A 24,742-nucleotide genomic window follows, 5' to 3' on the forward strand; every position below is an offset into this window, starting at 1 on the left:
ACACTCTTCTCACTCAAAGGACACACAGTCACACACTCTACATAAAGCACTCACTCTCTCTTTTTCTCTTATTGTTGGACATTACACTTAACTCATTCATCACTCACTTATACAAATGAGAAACACACACACACACACTCAATTTTGATGGCCCACACTAGAGGACAAACACTCACACCCTCATGTAAAACACTCACTCACTCTTTTTTGTTTTTTGACATGACACAAAAGAGACCCATCCTTTCACCTATTTATACAAGCTAAAGTCGGTGGTGGATCTTCTAGTTGTAATATATTAATATTTAATTATAGATTTTTTCCTTTGTCATCAATTCCAAAACATAGTTGTTTACCACTCTTGACAAACATCAAGACAGTTGTAGATTGTTCTAGAAAGTCAGCAATGATATTTATCAATGCATTCACATGGTGCATTTCTCCTTTTCCTTTTCTTCTTCTTCTTATTTGTTATTGATTTAAAGGATTTATCCTTGTCGTTAGAAGCAAGACATAACATGAAGATCTGCAACAACATAGTGAAGCTAAGGGTCCATCCAAGTTGTAGCACCAAAGAATTTTTCCTAAGTAGACCTTTTCTTTTTGATAACCTTGGAATTAGGATCAAAGAATGTCTTTAATTATTATTGCTAGTTCTATATGTGTTTCACATGGTAGAGCTTTGCCTACATTTTAGTTTCCATGGATATAATTTTATTTTTATTTTGATGCTATAACCCTATTTTCAACAATAGCAATAGAACCTATTTTTAATTTAAAGCGTATTTTCAACAAGAGTGGTAAGGCAATCATTCTCTTGGTACTAAATCTTTTTGAAATTTTCTCAAGCAATTCCAATTCTGCTATGAATAGGAGAAGTTAAAAAAATAAAATAAAACAAAAAAAATAAAGGGGCTTGAAACTTCACTTACAATTTGGTGATTACCATATATGTAGAGAGAGAGAGTAATTCATAGCAGCAATTAAATAAAAATATTTTAAAAAAAAAGTGGTACTTGATGCTTCACTTACAATTTGGTGATTGCCATATATATAAAGTTTGAATGTAAATAAGGTACCAAATGTTACCCTTTCCCTCATTTCCTGCTGCTTCTTTTGTTGTTTTTCACAGTTGGAAAGGACAAAATATACCAGAACAGTCAACTATAATTATGGCATTTATGGTTATTTTGATTTTTTTTTGTATTTGTGTAGGTGAGTTCTAAAGTGAAATTAAAAGTAATTTTCATGGTTTTTGAAGCTTTGGAGATCATTTTGGAGAGGAAGAAGGCTCACCATACCTTAACCAAGTCAAACACCCCACTCATTATTGAAGTTTTCAAAATGTTGACTTTTCAAGCATTGATTCTAATTTTGACTTTATTGACTTTGGTCAAATTGGAATTTTAACGGGAGCATGTGCAATACATGTGCCTTTAGTGTAGAGATTTGTATGTGCAAATTATGTGACTCAGTTAAATTAGGCATGTGAAAGCCACGTGCACATCTAGGACCCTTTAATCTTGATCTAAAAGTTGGATTTAAAGCTAGGGTTTTAGAGATGATTTAAAGGGGTTTTATTTGAGGAGGCTTGGTAGAAAGGAGAAGAAGAAAAGAAGAGCCACCATTGTAGATAGCTTGGAGAAGAACTAGAGAGCAACACACTCAATTTAGAGAGAGAAAGAGCAAAATCTAGAGAGAGAAAGCTTGGGCTTGAAAGAAGATTGAAGATTGAAGAGATTCCTCTACAAGATTCCCACTCCTTTGAGTTTTCTCTATATTTTATCACTCTTTAAATTGTATTTGTATATATATATATATATATATTGTATTTGACATGGGTTTAATGATAAATATACATTTTATTTTGGATTTGGTTGATATTTTACATATGGATTGCTAGATTTACTATCTAAGGTGTTGATGGAACTTTTATTTGGATTGCAATTGAATGGTGGGTTGATTACTATTGTGCAATTCTATTCTTTTCTTGTGTATTCTTTGGATTTAATGTTTTAATATGCCTAATTAGATTGGAAATCGATTGGGTATTGGGTAGATCTATAAATTTCTCCTTGGGAAAGGGTTATTTAATGGATTTGTAACTAGGATTACACAACTCATATTTTAATTAGAGTTGGAAAGCTTAACTAGGAAGTGGGTAACCAAGAAAATGAGAATTAATGCATGGCTTTTTAGGTTAATTTAGGAAGGGATTCTTAAATTTTCATTAATTATCCATAGATTCTAATTTTTCCAGGGATAGGGAATTGGATGTAATTACATACTTTTTTATTAGAATTAAGGATAGAAATCAAATAGTAAGTTAAGTTCAATTATGGAAAGAATAAAAGGGAAATCAATATCCTAGAGTTTCTTCAGAAGGACGATGGTGTTTTTATAGCTCCATCATGCCATGGTTATATGAAAGAACAGGCGCTACACATACAACTGATCCCCATCATCTCCTTGACCTGACAAGAAAAAAAATTGTGGACCCAGATACTACAAAACAAGATAAAAATGGAGACAAAACTGAGTGGTACTTTTATTATTCACCAAGGTGCTCAAGTCCAAGGGAATCCGATTCCGCCCCAACACATCTGGTAGTCACAGCGATGTCAAGTTTTCATCAATCATCAGGGGAGTGCTCACAATTCCTCCAATATTTATAGATACCTCCACCAGCTCATTTCTTCCCAAATTGGCGGCCTTCGAAGCAAACCCTCATTATTTGAGGGACCACCGGGGCGTTACCTCTTATATATGCTTCATGGACTCCCTCATTGATAATGCTGAAGATGTGATGATACTCAGATCCCAGAACGTCATCGTCAATTGTCTTGGCAGTGACGAACTGGCGGCTAACATGTTTAACGACATAGCCAAAAATCTGGTCCCTGACCCAAATGCTTATGCTGAAGCCAAGCTTGGAATTCAAAGGCATTGCAACAGCAAGTTCAAGAAATTGACGGCAGAATCCTCCAAATCCATTGCAGAAACCCTTGGACTCTTCTTGCATTGTTTGGTGCTCTTTTTGCTATCATTCTTATTGTCGCTCAGACTCATCTTGCAGCAAAGCCGCCCAAAACTTGAGAGAATATAGTCTACTCTAATTTGCTGCATTTATGATATTATATATATATATATATATATACATATGCATGTACTTCTCTCTTTCTTTTCTTTCTTTTGAATTTGCTGCTTTTCTGATATTATATGTATATATATGCATGTACTAAATATTGGAAATAAGACCTTGATATACATTGTTAGTGCCCGCTTCCTACAAGCAATATGAAACTACTTCTTTATTCCGAAAGGGCACAAAGGACTTCTGGCCCAGCACATACTCCACAAATTACAGCTTGGCATTCATAAATCATGAGAAATAGCTAGAATGTTTTCAAATATTGCTACACTCACACAATGACACTTCAGCGCTTAGCAAAATATTCATGAGAACATCAAAAAGCAATGCAATATTTAGCAACACACAGCAAAATAAAGCAGTTGAAAAGACGCTTTGAAAGTAGGAGAGCAGCAAACTGAATGAAAATCATATGTCGTTGAACATAACAGTCTCAAGTTGTCCTTGCATGGTATACATTGCAAGGAGGAGCTACCCAGCTTTGGTCTCTTCTGCTTAATCATAGGTCTTGGAAAATGCTTTACGAAAATTTATTTCATATACAGCTAGTGCAAGATTATTTTCCATAATACCATTTCTGTCGTCTAATCAAGTACTCATAATTAATACAGCAAAAGTGGGAGACAATTTATATTTTCTTCTTTCTTTTTTTTTTTTTTTTCCTCTTTTCTGTTGAGTTATAATTAGAAATCTGAACTAATTTTATGTAAACGGGTGAGTTCAATTCGTTAGATGCTGGATTTGGTCATCAGCTTAGCCTGGTTGAAAGCTCAACGTCCTCAGTTCTATAATTCTATCCCATCCTAGCCAATAATAAATACTGATTTTATACGAAACCAATCATGGAATAGTCAGATATGCTTCTAGTAGTGTTGTAGAACATAGCAAACAATTTATAACCCATATAATACTGATTAAGTTAGTTGTCATGGCAAAACCTCAAATGAGACAGGGGATATATTAGATCCCCAAGATAGGCAATCCTACAATCCTTGTTGGAGCTATGAGATTTTATTTTTATTTTTTTAATATATTTTTAAAATTTTATTATGATTTTTTTTTTCTATATTTGTTTAGTTTCCTTTTCTTATGCTTTTTTAATTTCCTATTCCAAGTTAAATTTATGTAGTATACACATTTTATATTTTATCATGTACTCATATTTTATATTTTAGTAATATAGAGATTTTATATTTTCAGTTTATTAAGTTTATTAAGATTTTGTTTATTAAGTTTATTAAGATTTTATATTTTCATGTACTCATATTTTATATCTATGGTTTTGTAACTTTGAAAGTTTATTTTAATTTTTTCAAAATTTGATATAACTTTAAATTTTTATTTTCAATTTTACCACTTCACAATTTTATTTTTATTTTGCTCCTGCAACTCTGTTTTTAACAGTAGTTACAAAGCCTATTTTCAATTTAAAACCTATTTTCAACAATTCACTTATTTTGGCTTATTTTAGCTGGGATTATGCTTCTGCAAGAAGCAGACCAATGCCCTTTGCATGTTCTATAAGTAATCGCTCAAATTGGAAATAACAGTGGGTAGTGAAGACAAGCAGCAAGAATTCCTCTCCAAATAAACCATGAATCTGGTGTAGAGGATCCAGTCCCTCCTTAACTTTAGTAAAAAAAATAGCGATAATTGGTTGCTTAATTAATTAGTACACAAGACAGCAAATAAAGCAGCTGAAGTGATAGAGTATTGCACTGTGCGTGCAAAGAAATAAAAGAATTAAAAAAGTGGGCAATGAGAGAAGAGGGTCCATCAAAGTTGTAGCACCTTGGAATTTTTCTTAAGTAGACCTTTTTTCTTTGATAACCTTGGAATTAGGATTAAAGAATGTCTTTAATTATTATGGCTAATGTCTTTAATTATTTTTGCTGGTTCTTTATGTGTTTCACATGGTAGAGCTTTGCTTCAGTTTAATTTCCATGAATTGATCCATGTTGTTTCCTGAAGCTAAGGCACATATTCTAACAACATCTTCCATGTTGTTTCCTGAAGCTAAGGCACATATTCTAACAACATCTTCACTTTCTTTTCATATTTAAGAAAATGACCGTTCAAATCTATAAGATACAAAAAATAAAAAATAAAAAATAAAAAATAAAAGACCAGTCAAACAAAGCATGCTAAAACTAGTACTACCGAGGAATATTTAATCACAAATTAAGCGGAACAGTGTCAAATGAAAAAGGAGATCAAACTACAGAGGAATAATTGATGGAGCATATATAAATTAGTTAATCATTTGCACATCTTTAGGAAAAGACTTTCATTAATATTAAACTAATGATTTCCCAAACTAAAGCAAACAAGTTAAAGTAATCGATACATTCAAGATTCAACTTCTCCTACAATATTTCTACTTTTGAAACCAAGTAATATTCTTAATTAAATTATATCTAAAATGCTGTCCGTCACATATTTGCATAGGCTAATCCCCGATATAAAATCGTATTTGAGCATGGTACCCTACAAAAACTCCTAAAACTATAGTTCCATTAGTTTCAGGCATTGTTTTGGAAAAAATGGAAGAAAACGAATATGTGGTTTCCATAGAAGAGCTGCATGCAAGGAAGGCCGTCAAAAGAGTGGAGAGTCAAGCAATCGGACCAAGCCATGACCAAAATAAGAAGAAAGCAGCAGTGGATTCCTTGAAGGAGAAACTGAAGACACTGTTAGAACAAAGAGATAATTCAACAACTACACCTCAACAGCCAAAGATACAAAGAGTTGTACCCATGCTTCGATATAAAGAGAATTTCGAAAAACACTACGAGCCAAGGGCTGTATCAATCGGTCCTATTCATCATGGAAAGTCAAGGCTGCAGATAGCGGAGAAATACAAGCCTAAATTGGTAAGAAAATTCATACAAGATAACAGAACAGATGGTGAAGTTTTATGCATGAAGGTCTTGGAGGACATAAAGGAACTGAGGAATTGCTATGAGGAAGAGGTGACGGAGAGCTATGACGATGAGAGCCTGGCCTGGATCTTCTTCTTGGATGGCTGTTCAACGCTGCAGTTTATTCACAGCTTCAAAATGGGTGGCGAGCTCAAGCAGTACTTCAACATAAAAAATGATCAAATAGCCTTTGCTCAACAAGATCTCTTTTTGCTGGAGAACCAACTCCCCTATCGACTTCTCAAGCTCTTGATGAACTCCACAGGCAGCAACTGCGACGAATATAAGAAATCCATCAAGCTTTTTATTGGTTCAACCAGTACAGCACCAGAGAAACTCAGACACAAAATAATCCCGGACATGGATGGAAAGCCAGAGCCAGCTCATCTTCTCGACCTCCTCCAATCAGCTCTTCTTTCCCAACCAAGAGAAACGACACATGATGATGATGACAAAAAAGAAGAAAATTACCGTAGACAATCATTCCGCAACATTCAGGAGCTTAAAGAAGCTGGGATCCAGTTCAAGCCTAGTAGCAGTTGCTCCTTGAGAGACATAGATTTTAATTCTCTATGCTTTGCAGGCTTCCTCAAACTTCCTCCACTAACGGTGGACGATTCAACTGAGCCTTTGTTGTTGAACCTGATAGCCTACGAAATGTGCCCTGATAACTCCCAGACGGACTATGGAGTCACCTCCTACGTATGCTTTCTGGACGAACTCATAGATAGTGCAGAAGATGTTAAACATCTAAGGTCTGCAAACATACTTCAGAACTCTCTTGGAAGTGATGCAGAAGTGGCAAAACTCTTCAATGATATAGGAACCGATCTGGTTCCTCATCCGGAAGCATACATGAAAGTGAAGGACAGAATCCAAAAGCACTATGAGAACAGATGGATGACATGGATGGCTGAAGCCTATTATAAGCATTTTAGTACCCCCTGGACTATACTGGCTTTCATAGCTGCTCTGATTGCACTTGCTTTATCCAGTGTTCAGACTTGGATGGCTGTCTCTTCTTGGCGATCTGCTCGTCCCTGTGATGAGCTCTGCAAGAACTTTACTATGCATCGCAAGCCATGATTTAAAAAAAAAAAAAAAAAAGGATTTATTGCCACACCAATCACTGGACTTATTTTTTTGTTGCTTTTAGTGTTTGTTTTCGTATATCTGTTTGCTTTATCAGCTTGCATACAATGTGGATTCTCGATTTCTTCTTGAACTGGTTTTCGTTTCATAAATCTCTTTTGTTTCTACTTTCTTTAATTATTGTTATTAGTATTGGATCAATAAAAACAATAGAAAATTGTGAAATACAATCTGAAGAAAGAAATAGACATTCTATTGAGGATTGCTTCAATTGTTAATTAATATTGGTCTATCCTGGTCAGGAGGTTGGGTCAATATCCAGAGCTCAATCCCAATGGGTTCTACAATGGGCCAATCATATAGAGATCCACGAGATCAATACAGAATTCTTGAGGGAAGCTGTTCCTTTGTTCCTGTTTTATGATTATATTGGAAGTTTTGATGTATAGCAAACATGATTTAATTTTTTAATATATTACTATAAGATCATACGGTTAAAGACATGTGGAAAACTTTTGATTAGAGAATGATACAGTAATGACATCAAAGTAGATAGTCATAATAATAAAAAGTAGTAGTAGTAATCAGTGAAAATCTGATGTAAGGTAACTGAGCAATAAGATTCTTAAAGCAATCATCCTCTGATTGCATCTTCTTTACAATTTTGTCAAGCAATTCTTATTCTGCAGTGTACCGATTAAAGTTAAAAAAGCAACGGTCCCTAGAAAGGACTTTAAAGTTCACTAACAATTGGATTGGTGATTACTAAAAAGAAAAATATAGTGAGCTAGATTTCTGCATCAAAAAATAAATCCAAATCCAGAACAAGAAATGATCAAAGAAAACATAGAAGGTAGCAGCAAAGGCAATGACCCAGATCAACTATCCGGTATTGTCATCGAACAAATTGGTAGCCAAAAAAGTTCTTCTTCTTCTTCAGTCTCTCGTGAGGAATGGTTTAAAACCATATCGATTGCTGGAACTGAACCATCATCTGGAATCAACCAACCGCAGAGGCCCAGGATACCCCAGGTTCCCAAAATGCTTCGAATTGGAGCAAACAAGGATTGCTTTGATCCTCGGATGGTTTCGATAGGTCCTTACTATCATGAGAAACCTCATCTCAAAGAAAATGAGAAGCTCAAGAAAAAACTGGCAAAGCAATATGTGAAGGAAAGAGTTGGAAAATCAATTGATGCTCTTTACATGAAAGTTGACGAGGTAGCTGGAGAAGCAAGGTCATACTATCCTATTGAAATCAGGAGAGTATGAAATTCTGATCAAATTCAACTTAGAAACATTCACAAGAATGATGTTGCTTGATGGTTGTTTCCTTCTTCAATCTACTTAGTGGTCCGAGAAGATTACCACTCGATTGGGATAATAAACAATGAGATAGCTGATGGCCAGTATGATTTGTTCTTGTTAGAGAACCAACTTCCTTACAATGCCCTCAAGGCATTGATGGACATGAGGTTTAGTGGAGATGAAGGAAGAAAGAACATCGAGATATTCATCAATATGACCCGGGGACTTCCTCCTGCAGTAGAACCATGGTGGGTTCGTAAGATGTTCATAAACTTCAAAGGAATCGCAGCAGCTTATAATCAGAGTGATCCTCTTCATCTTTTTGACCTTACAAGGACAAGGTTTATGAATCCAAATACTATGACGCAAGGTAAATTACATCAGAAAAGGTCCAATGATTGGTACTCTTATTATTCAGCCACAGTGCTCAAGTCTAAGGGAATCCAGTTCAGGCCAAACAGAACAGGTAGTTTCAGTGATATCAAGTTTCCATCAATAATCAGGGGAGTGCTCACTCTTCCTCCAATACTATAGATGCCTCAACCAGATCTGTTCTGCTCAACTTGGTTGCCTTCGAAGCAGGCCATTGTAACTTGGCCGACGTTACATCTTATATATGCTCCATGAACTCTCTCATTGATGGTGCTGACGATGTGATGATACTGAGATCACAGGATGTAATTGTTAATTGTCTTGGAAACTGTTGTAAATTATAAACCAGAAAAGAAGAACAATAAATTGCTATATCAAAGGCAAAAGGAAAAGTAGAAAGCAACGTATATTAAAGCAAAGATGACTGATAATTTTCACAACAGAAATATTACAATTTAAAGCCTAATTAATAATGGCCCACTAACATCATGATCCTAAGATTATTCCATGACCACATACATGAATAACAAAACATAACTAACAGCAAAAAAACAGGAACAACTTTAAACATTCAACTAAGCCACTGTTATGACTCCACATCAGCAGTCCTAAACACATTTTTAACACTCCTCCTTGCTTTAGGAACTGCAAACACCAAGTTTTGTCCTTAGAAATTCGAACTTGCTAACTGGCCGTGGCTTGGTGAAAATATCTGCAACCTGATCTTCTGTTTTGCAGTAGACAAGAACAACAGCTCCATTTTTCTGTACTTCCCTTAAAAAGAATAACTTAATATTAAAGTGCTTAGTTTTCCCATGAAATATAGGATTTTGTGAGATAGCTATAGCCGCTTGGTTGTCAACAAGAATCTTCGTGCTTTCCTCCTGCTCCAAGTTAAGATCAATTAAAATCTTCCTCAGCCACAAAGCTTGATTAACAGCAGCTGTTGCAGCAACAAACTCTGCTTCAGCAGTGGATTGAGCTACAATTTCTTGTTTTTTAGAGCTCCATGAGAAAACACCAGATCCAAGTGTGAAACAATAGCCTGAAGTGCTTTTCATATCATCTATTGAACCTCCCCAGTCACTATCTGAGTAACCAACCAGCTTGAACTCTTTGCTCCTTGTGAATTTAATGCCAAATCCACATGTACCTTTCACATACGTAAGCACCCTCTTTGCAGCTTTGAGATGCCATTCACTTGCACAATGCATAAACCGAGATAAAATGCTTACGGCATTCAAAATGTCAGGCCGAGTTGCTGTGAGATACATCAAGCAACCAATCAGACTTCTGAAATATGCCAGATCAACCTTCTCTGTTCCATCTTCTTTACAAAGCTTTTCTTTTGAGTTCATTGGAGTACTCATTTCTTTGCATTCTTCAAGTTTAAACTTCTTCAGAATTTCTTTGGCATATTTCTTCTGACAGATGAAGACTTCATATTCATTCTGTTTAATCTCCATTCCAAGAAAGAATGTCATCAATCCAAGATCTGTCATTTCAAAAAACTCCATCATCTCTTGCTTAAACTTCTCCACAATACTTGTATTGTTTCCTGTCACAAGCAGGTCATCCACATATAGTGAGATGATAAGAATTTCAGCTTCATTGTGCTTGACATATAATGTTGATTCAGATAAACTTTTGTAAATCCTAGCTTCTGCAAGTGTTCATCAATCCTGCTATACCAAGCTCTTGGAGCTTGCTTCAACCCGTAAAGTGCCTTTTTAAGAAGATAGACCTTGTTTTCTTCTCCTTCCTTCACATAGCCTTCCTGTTGCTCTACATAAATTTCCTCCTGCAGAAAGCCATTCAAGAACGCTGACTTGACATCTAACTGGTACACCTTCCAATTCTTTTGCGCTGCAACAGCAAGTAAGAGCCTGATGTTGTCAAATCTAGGGACTGGTGCAAAGGTATCTGAGTAGTCCACACCAAGTGTCTAAGCATATCTTTTGACAACGAGTCTAGCTTTATACTTGTTGATTGAGCCATCGGCATTTAGCTTGGTTCTGTACACCCACTTGACTCCAATTACATTTCTGTTTTGAGGTCGATCAACCAGTTCCCATGTTTTATTCCTTTCAATCATGAACAGCTCCTCCTTCATTGCCGCAACCCAATTTTCATCTGTCTTGGCTTCTCCATAATCTGTAGGTTCACACACAGCAATATTGCATCTTTGATAAACATCAGAAATTAGTCTTGTACCTCTAATAGGATTGCCATCCACCCTTTCATTCTCCCAATCTCCAATGCTTTGTTCTGCTGTATTAGGAAACATGAAATTTGGCTCTTTAAAGGTTGGATCCATTTTCTTTGCATCATCCCAACTCCACTCTTCATCTTCCATAAAGTGCACATCTCTGCTTACAATAATTTTTCCAGTTTGTGGCTGAAAAATTTTATAAGCTTTTGCAACCGAGCTGTAGCCAATAAAGATGCCTGGAAGTGCTCTTTTATCTAGTTTATCTCTTTTGATCTGTGGAACATGAGTGAAGCACAAACATCCAAATATTTTAAGGAAACTCAAAGATGGTTTATATCCATACCATGCCTCGAAAGGTGTATGATCCTTTACTGCTCTTGTGGGAAGCCTCTTTTGCAAAAAAACAGCAGTGTTTGCTACTTCAGCCCAAAATTGTTTTCGCAAGTTCTTCTCATGCAGCAAACATCGTGTCATCTCCAATATAAATCTGTTCTGTCTCTGACTTACTCCATTTTGTTGTGGAGTGTATGGAGCTATTAGTTGATGTTGAATACCTGCCTCCTCACAAAACCGATTGAATGCTTCAGAGGTGTACTCCTTGGCATTTTTGGATCTAAGAGTTTGAATTCTGCAGCCACTTTCGTTCTCAACTCTGGCCTTAAAATTCCAAAAAACTTGAGCTACCTCTGACTTGTGCTTAAAGAAAAAAATCCAACACATGCGAGTGTAATCATCAATGAATGCAACATAATAAAGACTACCTTTCAGAGAAGGCGTTCTTTGTGGGCCTGCAATGTCAGTATGAACTAACTGAAGCTTCTTTGATGCTCTCCATGTTGTCTTGGGGAATGGTTTCTTGCTTTGCTTTCCAAACTGACATGCTTTGCAGTTTGGAATTTGATCATCAAGTTCTGGAAAATCAATTGCCATTTTCTTGAATTTCATCTGCAGCAACCCTTGATGATGATAGTGCCCAAGACTCTTGTGCCATACTTCAGTGATATTTTCTTTGATTGGGAAAGCAATTTGCTCCTCCTCTAATGGATTTAGAGCAAAGCTTTTCCCTTTTATTTTTACTTTGAAAATATCTTGGCCAACTGCATCTTTAATCAAGCAATAGTTTTCTTCGAACACAACTTTATAACCTTTTTCAATTAGTTGTCCAACACTTAACAAGTTTTGATCAATTTCAAGGACATACAACACATCATAAATGAACTTTGTACCTAAAATGTTGAAATTGCAATTGTTCCTTTTCCTTTCACAGTGATGTACTTGCCATTTCCAACTCGAACCTTCAATGAGTTTGTATTGCTTAGTTCCCTGAATAGATCCTTGTCATATGTCATGTGGTTTGTACAACCACTGTCAATAAGCCAACTTTCACTTGATTCGATGCTAGAAAATTATGTAGCGATGAACAAGTGATCCTCCTCCTCTTAATCAACCATCTTTGCCTCTTCACTATGTTGCTGAATTTTATTTTTGCAGATAATAGCTTCATGCCCCATCTGATTGCATTTAATGTATTTTGCATCAGGTCTTCTCCAGCATCTAAATGGAGGATGACCTTTCTTTTTGCAATGTTTGCAAAGTGAATAAGATTTCTTCTGATTTTCTTTCTTTCCTTTTGCACTTGCTGATGCTGTAGTTGCCCCATTTCCTTCAAAATCCTTCTTCTTTTTAATTTTGGCCAGGTTTTGATGCTTGGCTGCCAAAGCTCCTTCAGTTGTTGTATCCTCCCTCATCAGTCTTCTTTGTTCTTGTGCCTGTAATGCATTTAGCAATTCTGCTAAGGAAATTTTTGACAGATCCTTGGTATTCTCCAAAGAAGTAATGGTGGATTCATATCTTTCAGGTACTGTAACAAGAATTTTTTCTACAATTCTTAAGTCAGTAAATTCAGATCCAAGAAGTCTCACTTTGTTTGCAATACTAAGAAGCCTGTCGGAGTAATTTTTAATCGTCTCAGAGTCCTTCATTCTTTGAAGTTCAAATTCTCTGATCAAGTTCAGGACTTATGTTGGAGACAGAGGACTAAAGGAGAAACCAAGAAAATTGATTTTTATTAATATAAAACAATTGGTACACTCTCACGTATAAAGAGAGCAACAAACTCACTCACACAAATGAGCAACACACACTAACACACTCACACTCACTTGATTTTTGACTTACACTAGGACACAAAACACCTTTTCACACTCTTCTCACTCAAAGGACACACACTCACACTCACACGTACAACACTCTCTCTTTTTTCTATTGTTATTGGACATAACACTTAACTCATACATCACCACCTATTTATAGAAGAGAAAGTCGGCTGTGGATACTTCTAGAAATATTTAATTATAGATATTTTTCTCATCACTTCCAAGGCACTAGTTGTTCTCCATTTTTAAAAGAGAAAACAAGATAACTCTAGATTCTTCTAGGGAGCTAAGTCGGCATTGATATTTATCAATACTCCCCCTCAATGTCGACTCTCTTGATTGATTCTCTATTGACCATGTTGAGCATTTCTCTTAACTTTGTAAGCTTGGTAATATTGAGTGCTTTAGTGAATAAATCTGCCGCTTGATCTTCCGTTTTAACGTGTTGCATTTTAATTTCTTCTAGCAATACTTTTTCTCTGATAAAATGATAATGTATCTCCACATGTTTTGTCCTTGCATGAAATACCGGATTCTCCGCCAATTGTATTGCTGATTGGTTATCACAATGGAGAGAAACTGCATAGTCAACTTGTTGATGTAAATCTTCAAGTAGTTGTCTTAACCACATACCTTCTTGGCCTGCCATAGCAGCTACTCTATATTCTTCTTCTGTAGTTGACAGAGACATAGTTGGTTGTCTTTTACTGCACCAAGATACTGCTCCTGAACCAAGGCTGAATATATATCCAGTAGTCGATCGTCGTGTATCATGATCTCCAGCATAGTCGGCATCACAGTAACCAACCAACTTGCATTCCTCTCCTCTTTTATACAGAAGCCCCAAGTTTATAGTGCCTTTAACGTACCTTAATATTCGTCGGACTGCTTCCAAGTGAGGTTTCTTTGGACTTTGCATATACCGACTTACAACTCCAACTGCAAATGAAATATCTGGCCGCGTCAGTGTTAAATGGATAAGACTTCCTACCAATTGTTGGTACATAGTAGCATCCTCCAAGTCTTTTCCTTCATATGCAGATATCTTAGCATTCACCTCCATTGGATTTGATAGTGGCTTGCAGTCCAACATTCCAAATTTTTGTAATAGATTCTTTGCATACTTTTGTTGACCAAGAAATAAACCTTTCTCTGTTCGGTCAACTTCGAGTCTAAGGAAGTGCTTGAGCTCCCCAAGTTCCTTCATCTGGAAGCGAACTGATAAATTTCTCTTTGTTTGAGAGATTTCATCTTCATGATCTCGTGTGATAATTAAATCATCCACATATACTAGCACTATTGCTAGTTTTGTTCCTTCAGTCTTCACAAATAAACTAGAATCTGCAGAAGATACTATATATCCATTTTGAAGAAGGAATTCTGCAATCTTACCGTACCATGCCCGCGGAGCTTGTTTTAGACCATAAAGTGCCTTCCTTAGCTTGCACACATACTCTAGATTAGTTTTGCTTTCAAAACCCTTTGGCTGTATCATATAAATTTCTCTGTCTAGATCTCCATTCAAGAAAGCATTCTTCACGTCCATCTGCCACAGCTTCCAGTCTTTACTTGCTGCAAGTGCTAGTAGAACACGTACGGTAGTGATCTTTGTTACTGGACTAAACGTCTCATCATAGTCTAGTCCATATTGCTGTGAGAATCCTCGTGCGACTAAACGAGCTTTATATCTTTCAATTGATCCATCATGATGAGTTTTTATCTTGTAAACCCATTTACAGGATATGGGTTTTACAGTTTTAGGTTTAGGCACCAAATCCCAAGTTTGATTTTGATTTAATGCATAAATTTCTTCTTCCATAGCCTTTCTCCATTCATGATATTTAGATGCTTCTTCATATGATGTAGGTTCTTTTATATCCTCCATTTCTGTTATTACTACATTAGCGTACCTGGGATTTGGTCTTCGTTGTCTGCTCGATCTTCTTGGTTGTGGAGTTGTCTCTTCGTCATTTTGTTGAAGATTCGACCCGATGTTCTCTGCTATTCCTTGATGTACACTAAACCGCCAGGGACTTTGAGATGATATCGTAGGCTCGTCTGCTACAGTCGGCTCGTCTTCTCCTTCATTTGTTGGCTAGCATGCTTCATATTCTTGCTCCCCCATATTTTGTTGCAGCTTGACCTCAATCTCCTTTGAATTTGGCAACTCTGTATTTTAAGGTGCCCACCAAGAAGATGCTTCATCGAACACCACATTTCGTGAAGTATAACATCGTCCAGTATTAGGGTCACAACATCTCCACCCTTTTCTTTGGCTATCATATCCGACAAAAATGCATCTTATTGCCTTCTTATCAAACTTCATGCGTAAGTGAGAAGGCACAAACACATAGCAAACACAGCCAAAGATTCGAAAGTGGCTTACTGTGGGTTTTATGTTCCACATTTTTTCAAAGGGTGAGAGGAATCCTAACTTTGCTTGAGGGAGCCTATTAATCACATGAGCTACTGTATTCATGCACTCAGCCCAAAATCTTCCTGGAACATTTTTTGCATGTAGCATGCTCCGACATGTTTCTGCAAGATGTCGGTTCTTTCTTTCCGCAATACCATTTTGTTGCGGAGTATTTGGACACGTCAATTGATGTCTTATTTTGTATTCTCTTAAATATTGTATAAATTCTCTTGAGGTATATTCTCCCCCATTATCTGTGCGTAGGCATTGTATCCTTTTGCCTAATTCTCTTTCTACCTTTTCCTTCAATTGCTTAAATTTTGAAAAGGTCTCAGATTTTTCTTTCATAAAGAAAACCCAGACGTACCTTGAAAAATCGTCAATGAATGTCACCATATAATGCATGCCTCCAACTGATGACTGCTTGATACACCCGAAGACATCAGAGTGAATGAGTTGCAGAGGCTCTTTTGCTTGGAACTTTGAATCTTCAAATGGTAGTTGATGTGCTTTGCCGTATTGACACCCTGCACAGATTGTGTCGACACCGACATCGAGTTGGGGAAGACCCTTGAGCATTGACTTTTGCATCATCACCTTCAACTTTTTGTAGCTGACATGTCCTAACTGTGCGTGCCAAAGGTCTGATGTCTCGTTCCTTCTTGTCTTGTTTACGTAGGCAGATTCTGCTGACATCACATAGATAGATTCCAATCGCCACCCCTTCATTGTTGGTGTACCAGAGATTTTAAGGTCTCGATACACCTTAACATCCTCAGGTCCAAACAATATATAATTTCCTGAAGATGTTAGTTGAGCTACTGACAGCAAATTCTTCTTCATTCCTGGCACATGAAAGACATCTTGCAGTTGAACTTAATGGCAACTAAAACGAGGCATGATTGCTGCCTTACCAACATGAGCTATCGGCAATCTTGAGTCATTTGCCATCACCACCATACGCCCTCCTTTATACTCTGTCATGCTTTGCAGCTTCTTTTTATCTCCCATCATATGATTTGAACTTCCAGAGTCTATAATCCAATCATTTTTATAATCAATGCGTCTAGGGATAACCACTGCGAGTGCCGTTTCCCTTTCTTGCATTGAACTTGAGCCATCCATGAGCTCAGCAGTAGCCAAAGATGCTTCAACATCCCATTCATCTTCACTTATATTATTTTGAGGCTTTGGGATAACTATATTACTTTCTGTAAATTTCTTCCTTAGTCTACAGTTTTTAATATAATGTCCTTTTCTTCCACAGTTGAAGCACCTTCCATCATCTCTTTTATTTTCAAAAAATCGTCCATTATTTCTTTTATTTTCTAAAAATTGTTGTCTATTTCTATTATTCCTTTGTTCTCCTCTAAAATCTTCTCCATGTTGATTTACCTTATTAAATTTTTGTTGTTTGGGTCGTCCTTTTCTTCTGCCGCTAAAGAGCGCTTCTTCATCGCTCTTTAGTGAGATCCTAGCCATTTGTTTGATCATATTTTCTTGATCAATAAGTAAATTTTCTAATTCAATCAATGAAGGTTGGACTGGCCAACCTTGAATGGCTGAAATAAATCCTTTAAATTCGGGTCTCAACCCATGTAAAATTATTCTCCTCATTCTAGATTCTGTAATAGGAGAACTAGGATCTAACTCGGTAATTTCGCGACTAAGAGTTTTTACCTTGTTGAAATATTTCTGGATTGTCATGTCGTGCTGTGTTGTTGACAGCAATTCACTCTCGAGAAGCTGCAACCTTGTGTCGTTCTTCCTTGAGAAGAGTCTTGCAAATGTGTCCCAGGCCTCTTTTAGAACTTCAATATCCCGTATGTGCTCCAACATCTCTTCTTCAACTGTAGATTTAAGGGCAAACATTGCCTTACCAGCTTTAATATTCCACTTCTTCAAAGCCTCAGCATCCTGTGGTTGCTCAACTTCACTGCCAGCTATGATCTCCCAGAGATCTTGGCCCTTCAAATATGACTTCATGCACGTTGACCACGTGCCGTAATTCTGACTGTTAAGCTTCTTAATACCTCCACCAACTTGAAGGTCTCCTATTATGGTTGCTGAAAATTCCCGCAGCACTACGTAAACTTAGTCTTGACTGCGTGACCATGAACAAGAAGCTCCCACAAAGTCGAACTTGGACCAACCAGGCTCTGATACCAAAAATGTTGGAGATAGAGGACTAAAGGAGAAACCAAGAAAATTGATTTTTATTAATATAAAACAATTGGTACACTCTCACGTATAAAGAGAGCAACACACTCACTCACACAAATGAGCAACACACACTAACACACTCACACTCACTTGATTTTTGACTTACACTAGGACACAAATCACCTTTTCACACTCTTCTCACTCAAAGGACACACACTCACACTCACACGTACAGCACTCTCTCTTTTTTCTATTGCTTTGATTATTCCCCTTTTGCCTTTATTTTATCATATATGCTTGTCTGTCTCTGTCTTCGTATTTAACGAACAAATTTATAGATGAATGCAGAGTTGAGGAAGCTGTTCATCTGTTCATGTTATGATTATTGTGTTGTTTTAGCAAACATGATTCAATATTCTGATCCGCACACTACTCTAAAAGATCATAAAAGTTTAAGAAATGAATTACGGAAACTTTGATTAGAGACAATACAGCAATGCCAAATCTGGTTTAACATAGCGGTGAGATGTCTTAAAGCAATCATTCTTTTGGTAGTACATCTTCTTAACACTTTTCTCAAGCAATTTCAATTCTGCTGTGAATATGAGAAGTTCAAAAAATAAAAATAAACAAAGTTGAATTTTCACTTACAATTGAGTGATACCATGTATAGAAAGAGAGAGAGGGAGAGTAATGACGAATTCAAAGCCATATAGTTCACATCAAGACATACCAGTTGTATCCTTTAACCTCTATTAATTGAAGGGTCTGACATTAACATAAAAGCATAAGAAATGGATCGAACTTTTATCAGAAAATCATATGGTTAATAAAATAAAGTAGGTGTTTATTATTTTAAACTATCAATTGCTGCCGATCACATCTTTCAAAGTAGTCTTCTTTACAATTTTCTCAAGCAATTCCAATTCTTTTGTGAATAGGAGAGAATAATAATTAATAATAATAATAATACTTAAAAACTAGTTGCAAGAAAGTAGTTTGAAACTTCACTTACAATTAATGAATACTATATCAATATAGATTAGAGAGTGACACATTCCCCATATAATTCACATCAAGACATAGCAGAGGAACTCCTTTCTGCATCAAAAATGGAGCAATCTGCAGCAAACCCGCTATCCTCTATTGTGGTCGAACCCGGAACACCTTTCCCTCATGATGAGGTGCTGAATTACATATTCAATGAGGATGAATCATCACCTCCTCCTCGAAGAAGCAACCAACAACCACAAGGGCCCAAGATACCAAAGGTTCCAGAGATGCTTCGTAATCTTAAGACAAACGAAGGTTGCTTCGATCCCCGTGTGGTTTTCATTGGTCCTTATCACCATGGGAAACCTCACCTCCAGGAAGTTGAGAAACTCAAGACTAAACTGGCAAAGCGATATTCGAGTGGCGATCCTCCTGGGGGTTATGGTTTATACAAGAAAGTCAAAGAGGTGGCAAGTGAAGCAAGAGAATTCTATGATATGGAACCTTCAAAAGGATACAATGACGATGAGGCACTCACAAAAATGATGTTTCTTGATGGTTGCTTCATTCTGGAGTTCATGTGCTTGCTGGTGGAAGAAAAGTATCAAGCTCTGGGGATGAAAAACAATGTCATTGCTAATGTCAAGCGAGACTTGTTCTTGTTAGAGAACCAACTTCCTTACATTGTCCTCAAGACGTTGATGGTCAAGAAATTTAAAAGCGCTCAAGAATGGAACATGAGGATTGACACGTTCATCAGTATCTGTCGAAGACTTTCTCCTGCAGTCAAACCATGGTGGTTGGCTGCTACTAAGTATTTCCACAGATCATCACCAGAAGATGATAAACCTCCTCTTCATCTTCTCGACATGACAAGGACAAGATTTGTGATCCCAAGTGCTACCATCCAACGCACAAAAGCCATCCTCCCAAGTGCTACCAGTGAGTGGTACTCTTATCACTCAGCCAAGGTTCTCGAGTCTAAGGGAATCCGGTTCAGGCCAAACAAAACAGGTAGCTTTAGTGATGTCAAGTTTAAATCTCTCATCAGGGGAGTGCTCACACTTCCTCCAATATTCATAGATGCCTCCACCAAATCAGTGCTGCTCAACTTGTTGGCCTTTGAATCAAGCCATAACGACCTGGCCGACATGCAGAGAGTTACCTCTTATGTGTGCTTCATGGACTCACTCATTGACCATGCTGAAGATGTGATGATCCTCAGATCCAAGAACGTTATCATCAATTGCTTGGGAAACGACCAACTGGTTGCAGATCTATTTAATGACATTGCAAGCAATTTGGTCCCAAATCCCCATACTTATGCTGAAGCTAAGCTTGGAATTCAAAAGCATTGCAATAACAAGCTCAAGGAATGGATGGCAGAATGTTACCAGGCGCATTGCAAAAACCCTTGGACACTTCTTGCATTATTCGGTGCCATTTTTGCCATCACGCTTACTGTGGCTCAGACTTATCTTGCAGCAGTGCCTCCCAAAAAGTGAATAATATGTCCTGGGGTGTGTGGATTTTAAATCTAGCTTCTCCTCTTCTTTCTTGGCCTAAACATGATTGCTGAGTTAATTATGTTATGTTATGCTTATTGTAATAAATAACATATTGGTAGCCAGCTAGCTTGTTCTTGCATGGTATACATTGCAAGGAGGAGCTAGCTAGTGTTCTGCTTAATAATAAATCTTGGAAAACGCTTTACAAAAATTTATTTCTTATTCAGCTTGCACCAGATTATTTTCCATAATAATATTTCTTTGCGTGGTTAAAAAAACCAACAGCTGAAGCAAAACCCTTTATTGTCATTCATTTTCTAATTAACTTGGACACTTACCATGTAAGGTAGACACCATATACAGGTTTTGCTTTTTCCAGATTTTACTAATGAATGGAAAATAACATCCATCCCCAACTTAGGTTGTGTATGTGTTTGTTTCTTTTTTTCTTCTCTGGATGTTACCCTTTTTCTCTATGCTGCTTCTTTTGTTTTTTCCTACGGTTTTAGTGTCAGAACTATCAGAGCAGTCAACTATGATTATGACATTTGGTCTTTCTATTTCATCCATTAATTCATATAAATAAACAATTATACATTGGCAATCCAGTGGAAATTCATATAACGTTGGTTTCTTCTGAGCTTTATTCCGTCTCTGTTTGTTTAAGAATCCAATCTTTGCGTATTAAAATAGTTATGCTTTTTTTATTCTCCTTAATTTAGCCATTAATTTATCAAACATGATGGAATATTCTGATACACTAGTCTAAAAAGATCACAGAGTTGAGAAAATGTTCTAAGGAAACTTTGATTCGAGATGATACAGCTATGAGAATCTGGTTTAACGGAGTAATAGGTTTCTTAAACCGATCATTCTCTTAGTATTGCATCTTTTTTGCAATTTTCTCACGTAATTCCAATTCTGTTGTGGATACAAGTTAAACAATAAGTATTGTTAGCAGGATTTCTGCCTAAAACAAATGGAGGAGCAATCTGATGTGTACATACATGACCTCTATTAGGGTGTGGCAAGGAAGTTCTTTCCCTCATAATCAAGTGCTTAACATATTACATAGTTAATGAGGATGAATAATCAGCTGGAAGAAGCAAGCAACTACAAGGAGGGCCAAATGTTCCAGAGATGCTTTGTAATATTAAAACAAAGGATGCTTTTATCCTGGTGTGGTTTCCATCTGAAGAAACCTCAACTCCAACAAGTTGAGAACCTCATTACTTAATGGCAAAGCAATATGTGAGTGCAAAAGTTATACCCTAACAATGTATGTCATACTAACACATATTTCTACAGCATTCACGAGAACAATGTACGTTGATGGATGTTTCATCCTGACAATTCATGCACTATATGGTCCAAGAAGATTACTCCTATATAACAAGCAATATGATAGCCGATTTCCAGCATGACTTGTTCTTGTTAGAGAACCAACTCCCTTTCATAGTCTTCGAGCGATTGATGGAATATGAAAAAAGGAAGATCATCAGCCATGCAATTTCTTCTTCCTCTTGTTGTATTGAAGCCAACTGAATGTTACCTTTTCCTTGCTACATCTTCTGTTGTTTCCATCATTTTAAATGGACTACTCCTGAATCTCTCTTCTATCAACATGCATAGTAACCACTTAGCGGTTTTCCAATGTCAAGAAGGCATTACAGTTTTTGGTTATATATTTAACCTCTATCAATTAAAGGGTCAGACATTAAAAATGTTGGATTGCATTTTAGCTGCAGTATGACATTAAGTCATAAATTTAAACACTTCGAGCAAATTTTTTTCCACTGCAATATAATATAATGGTGTTACAACTGGTGCATAATGTTGCAAGCAAAATAATCATAAAAATGCAGATTTACAACAAATTCAGCAAACAAGAAGGTAAAATATCATAGTCAACCTAATCTCTATCCCGTATCAAGTTGTTGATCATGTTTACCAAAGGAAGAGTTCCTTTTGCCATGATCTCTATCCTAGAAGTATTAGATGCATGAGAGAATAGTGAAAGCCCAAAAAATATAAGCTCAGGAAGAAACAGCCGAGACGATAGGAATCCATGCCAGTAACGGGGTTCTAGATCAAAGAAAGCATCAAAAAACCTCCGTGTGGCTTCCAAATCAAGCTTTAGCAGAATATCCATGCCAAAACAGAAGAACTCCCTTTGTCGCCTCCTCTGTATGGGCCATAAATCTTTCCAAACTTGTGCAGACAGTTCATTTCCTGGAAGACTTCTATCAGAACCTAGGTACTTAACTATGGAATTTGCAACAATAGGAGCCGCTGCCAAAGTTCTCGCTACCATATATCCAGTAGAAGGGTGCACCATTCCAGCTGTACCACCAATTCCAACAACTCTTTGAGGGAGAACTGGGAGAGGACCACCCATTGGAATGACACAATGCTCATCCTCCTCAATGCTCTTAACATTTATGCCCAAGTGCTTTAATCTAGCCACCATTCTTTCCTGAATATCTTTGAAAGATAGTCCAGGCCGAGCTACAAGGGACGTTTCTTCAAGAAATATTCTGCTGGATGAAAAGGGCATTGCATAGAGAAATGTAGGAATTCTACTATTTCTCTCTTTAAGCCCCACATTATTATTCAGATGTGAATCTCTCCAGTCCATAAAAACCATCTTATCTACATCAAATGGGTGTTCTTCAACCTCGGCCAAAATCCCATAAGCCACTTGGTAACCTGGATTATATGGCTTGTCATACTGCACAAGGCATCTGGAAAAACCAGTTGCATCAAGAACCACAGCAGCCTGAATTGTCACCCCATCATTACAGATCAAAAGGGATTTGGACTCCTCGTGGATAACTTTAACAACTTTAGATTGGTGAAACTTAACACCATTTGATATGCATCTTTGTAGCATTTTTGACTTGAGCTGTTTCCTGTTAACCCTCCCATAAGGCCTACCTAGATCCTTTTTGGTTTGGTCATCTATGTACACAACAGCACCAGACCAGGTAGTATCAAGGCAATCAAGCAAATCCATGGCCTCAAACTCATCCACCCAAACGCCATAATTGTTGGGCCAAATTAATTTGGGAGATGGATCAATCGAGCAAACTGAGAGCCCTGCCTCAGAAACTTGCTGTGCCACAGCCAGCCCCGCCGGACCACCTCCCACAACTGCAAGGTCCAGCACAAGACCATTCGACGGGTCATACAGTGGAAGCTCAAACTCAAGATTCTCCTTCTTGGTCTCTGGCACAAGCTCCAAAAGAGCACTACTACTAGCCTTAACAAAAGCAGTCCTACCCAATTTCAGATGAGACTTCTTGGGTCCAAATCTAAGCTCCTGATTTTGAAGCCTTGAAGGGTTTGAATAATTGCTCACTCTCTCTGAAAACCCATGCAGTGGGTGCAAGAATTCAAGCTTATTATGTGTTTTCAGTAAAGTATCCATGAAATTTCAACAGGGTCTCAGATACCTTTCCAAAATCTAAACTGGGTTGACAGAAAAACAATCTTGCTATCAAAGTGTTGCTCAAATTCTGAACTAAAAGAATCTATTCCGAATTACCAAGGACGAAACTATGGGGACTAACACAGAATGAATTATAACCACTGATATTGATGAACCGCAAATTTACAGAGTTGGGTGTTAAAGACTTACCGAGGCAGCAGAGAAAGATGAGAAAGATACAAAGAGAGAAATAAGCATTTTAGAATCCAAGTTTACATAAGCCGAAGGAGACCTCCAACTCCAAAGAGATTTTGGAAAAGGTGGAGCTTGTGTGGCCTGTCCTCAATGACAAACCGTGTGGGTTTCCGAGGCTTGCAAAATAAAGAAATTGGAAAATATAATGACACAAGAAAAACGAAAAATAGATAATTTTTATGATAAACAAAAAGTGTCCACCACCACCACGCCATGAAGTGGTCCACCCTTTCCTTCGTCTCGTTTGACAACACTAAAAACTTCTCATGTGAGCTGGTCAACTTGGTTTCTTTTAACTGTTTTATTTTTTTTATTTTTTTAATAGAGACCAATTGCCCAAAAAACAGTTTTAAAGATTTAATGTAATATAAGAAAAATATAATAATTTCGTAATACTTAAGGAAAAAGAATGTTATTAACATATCTTTTTTTCTTATCTCTTTAAATTCCACTTAATTCTATTTTTCTTGGAAAGCAAAACATCCTTCTCTTCTCTGTTTTTAAACTGAATATTTCCCTCACATCTTCTATTCTTCTTTTCCAAATTTTCAATATTTATTACATTATATCTCTTCAACTTTCTTGCTTCATAATGCAACTTATTTTTTATATACATAGAAAAAAAAAATTAATATATGCAACTTATTTTTATATACATATAAAATAATAATAATAATAACATATGAAAAGGTCCTGATAATAACTACACTTACAGAAGAAGAGGTAGATTCATTTTCTTTTTTTCTTTTTTCCTTCTTCTTCATGTTT

The 24,742-nt window shown here is 36.8% G+C and overlaps 3 protein-coding genes across 8 annotated transcripts in view; 1 reads left to right on the forward strand and 2 right to left on the reverse strand.

Annotated features, from left to right (window-relative positions):
- Positions 1–24,742, reverse strand: part of LOC107431662 (uncharacterized) — a 150,269-nt gene that overhangs the window by 63,653 nt on the left and 61,874 nt on the right. The window lies entirely within an intron of this gene.
- LOC107433760 (UPF0481 protein At3g47200) lies at positions 5,553–7,289 on the forward strand. The gene has a single exon (XM_016045104.4). The coding sequence runs from the start codon at positions 5,692–5,694 to the stop codon at positions 7,153–7,155; it is 1,464 nt and encodes a 487-aa protein (XP_015900590.1). The 5' UTR covers positions 5,553–5,691; the 3' UTR covers positions 7,156–7,289.
- LOC107433792 (lycopene beta cyclase, chloroplastic/chromoplastic) lies at positions 22,053–23,936 on the reverse strand. The gene has a single exon (XM_016045151.4). It carries the CDS (start codon positions 23,717–23,719, stop codon positions 22,202–22,204), a length of 1,518 nt encoding a protein of 505 aa, XP_015900637.3. The 5' UTR covers positions 23,720–23,936; the 3' UTR covers positions 22,053–22,201.

The sequence above is a fragment of the Ziziphus jujuba genome, chromosome 11 (assembly GCF_031755915.1).
Source record: "Ziziphus jujuba cultivar Dongzao chromosome 11, ASM3175591v1".
Taxonomy (NCBI): Eukaryota; Viridiplantae; Streptophyta; class Magnoliopsida; order Rosales; family Rhamnaceae; genus Ziziphus; species Ziziphus jujuba.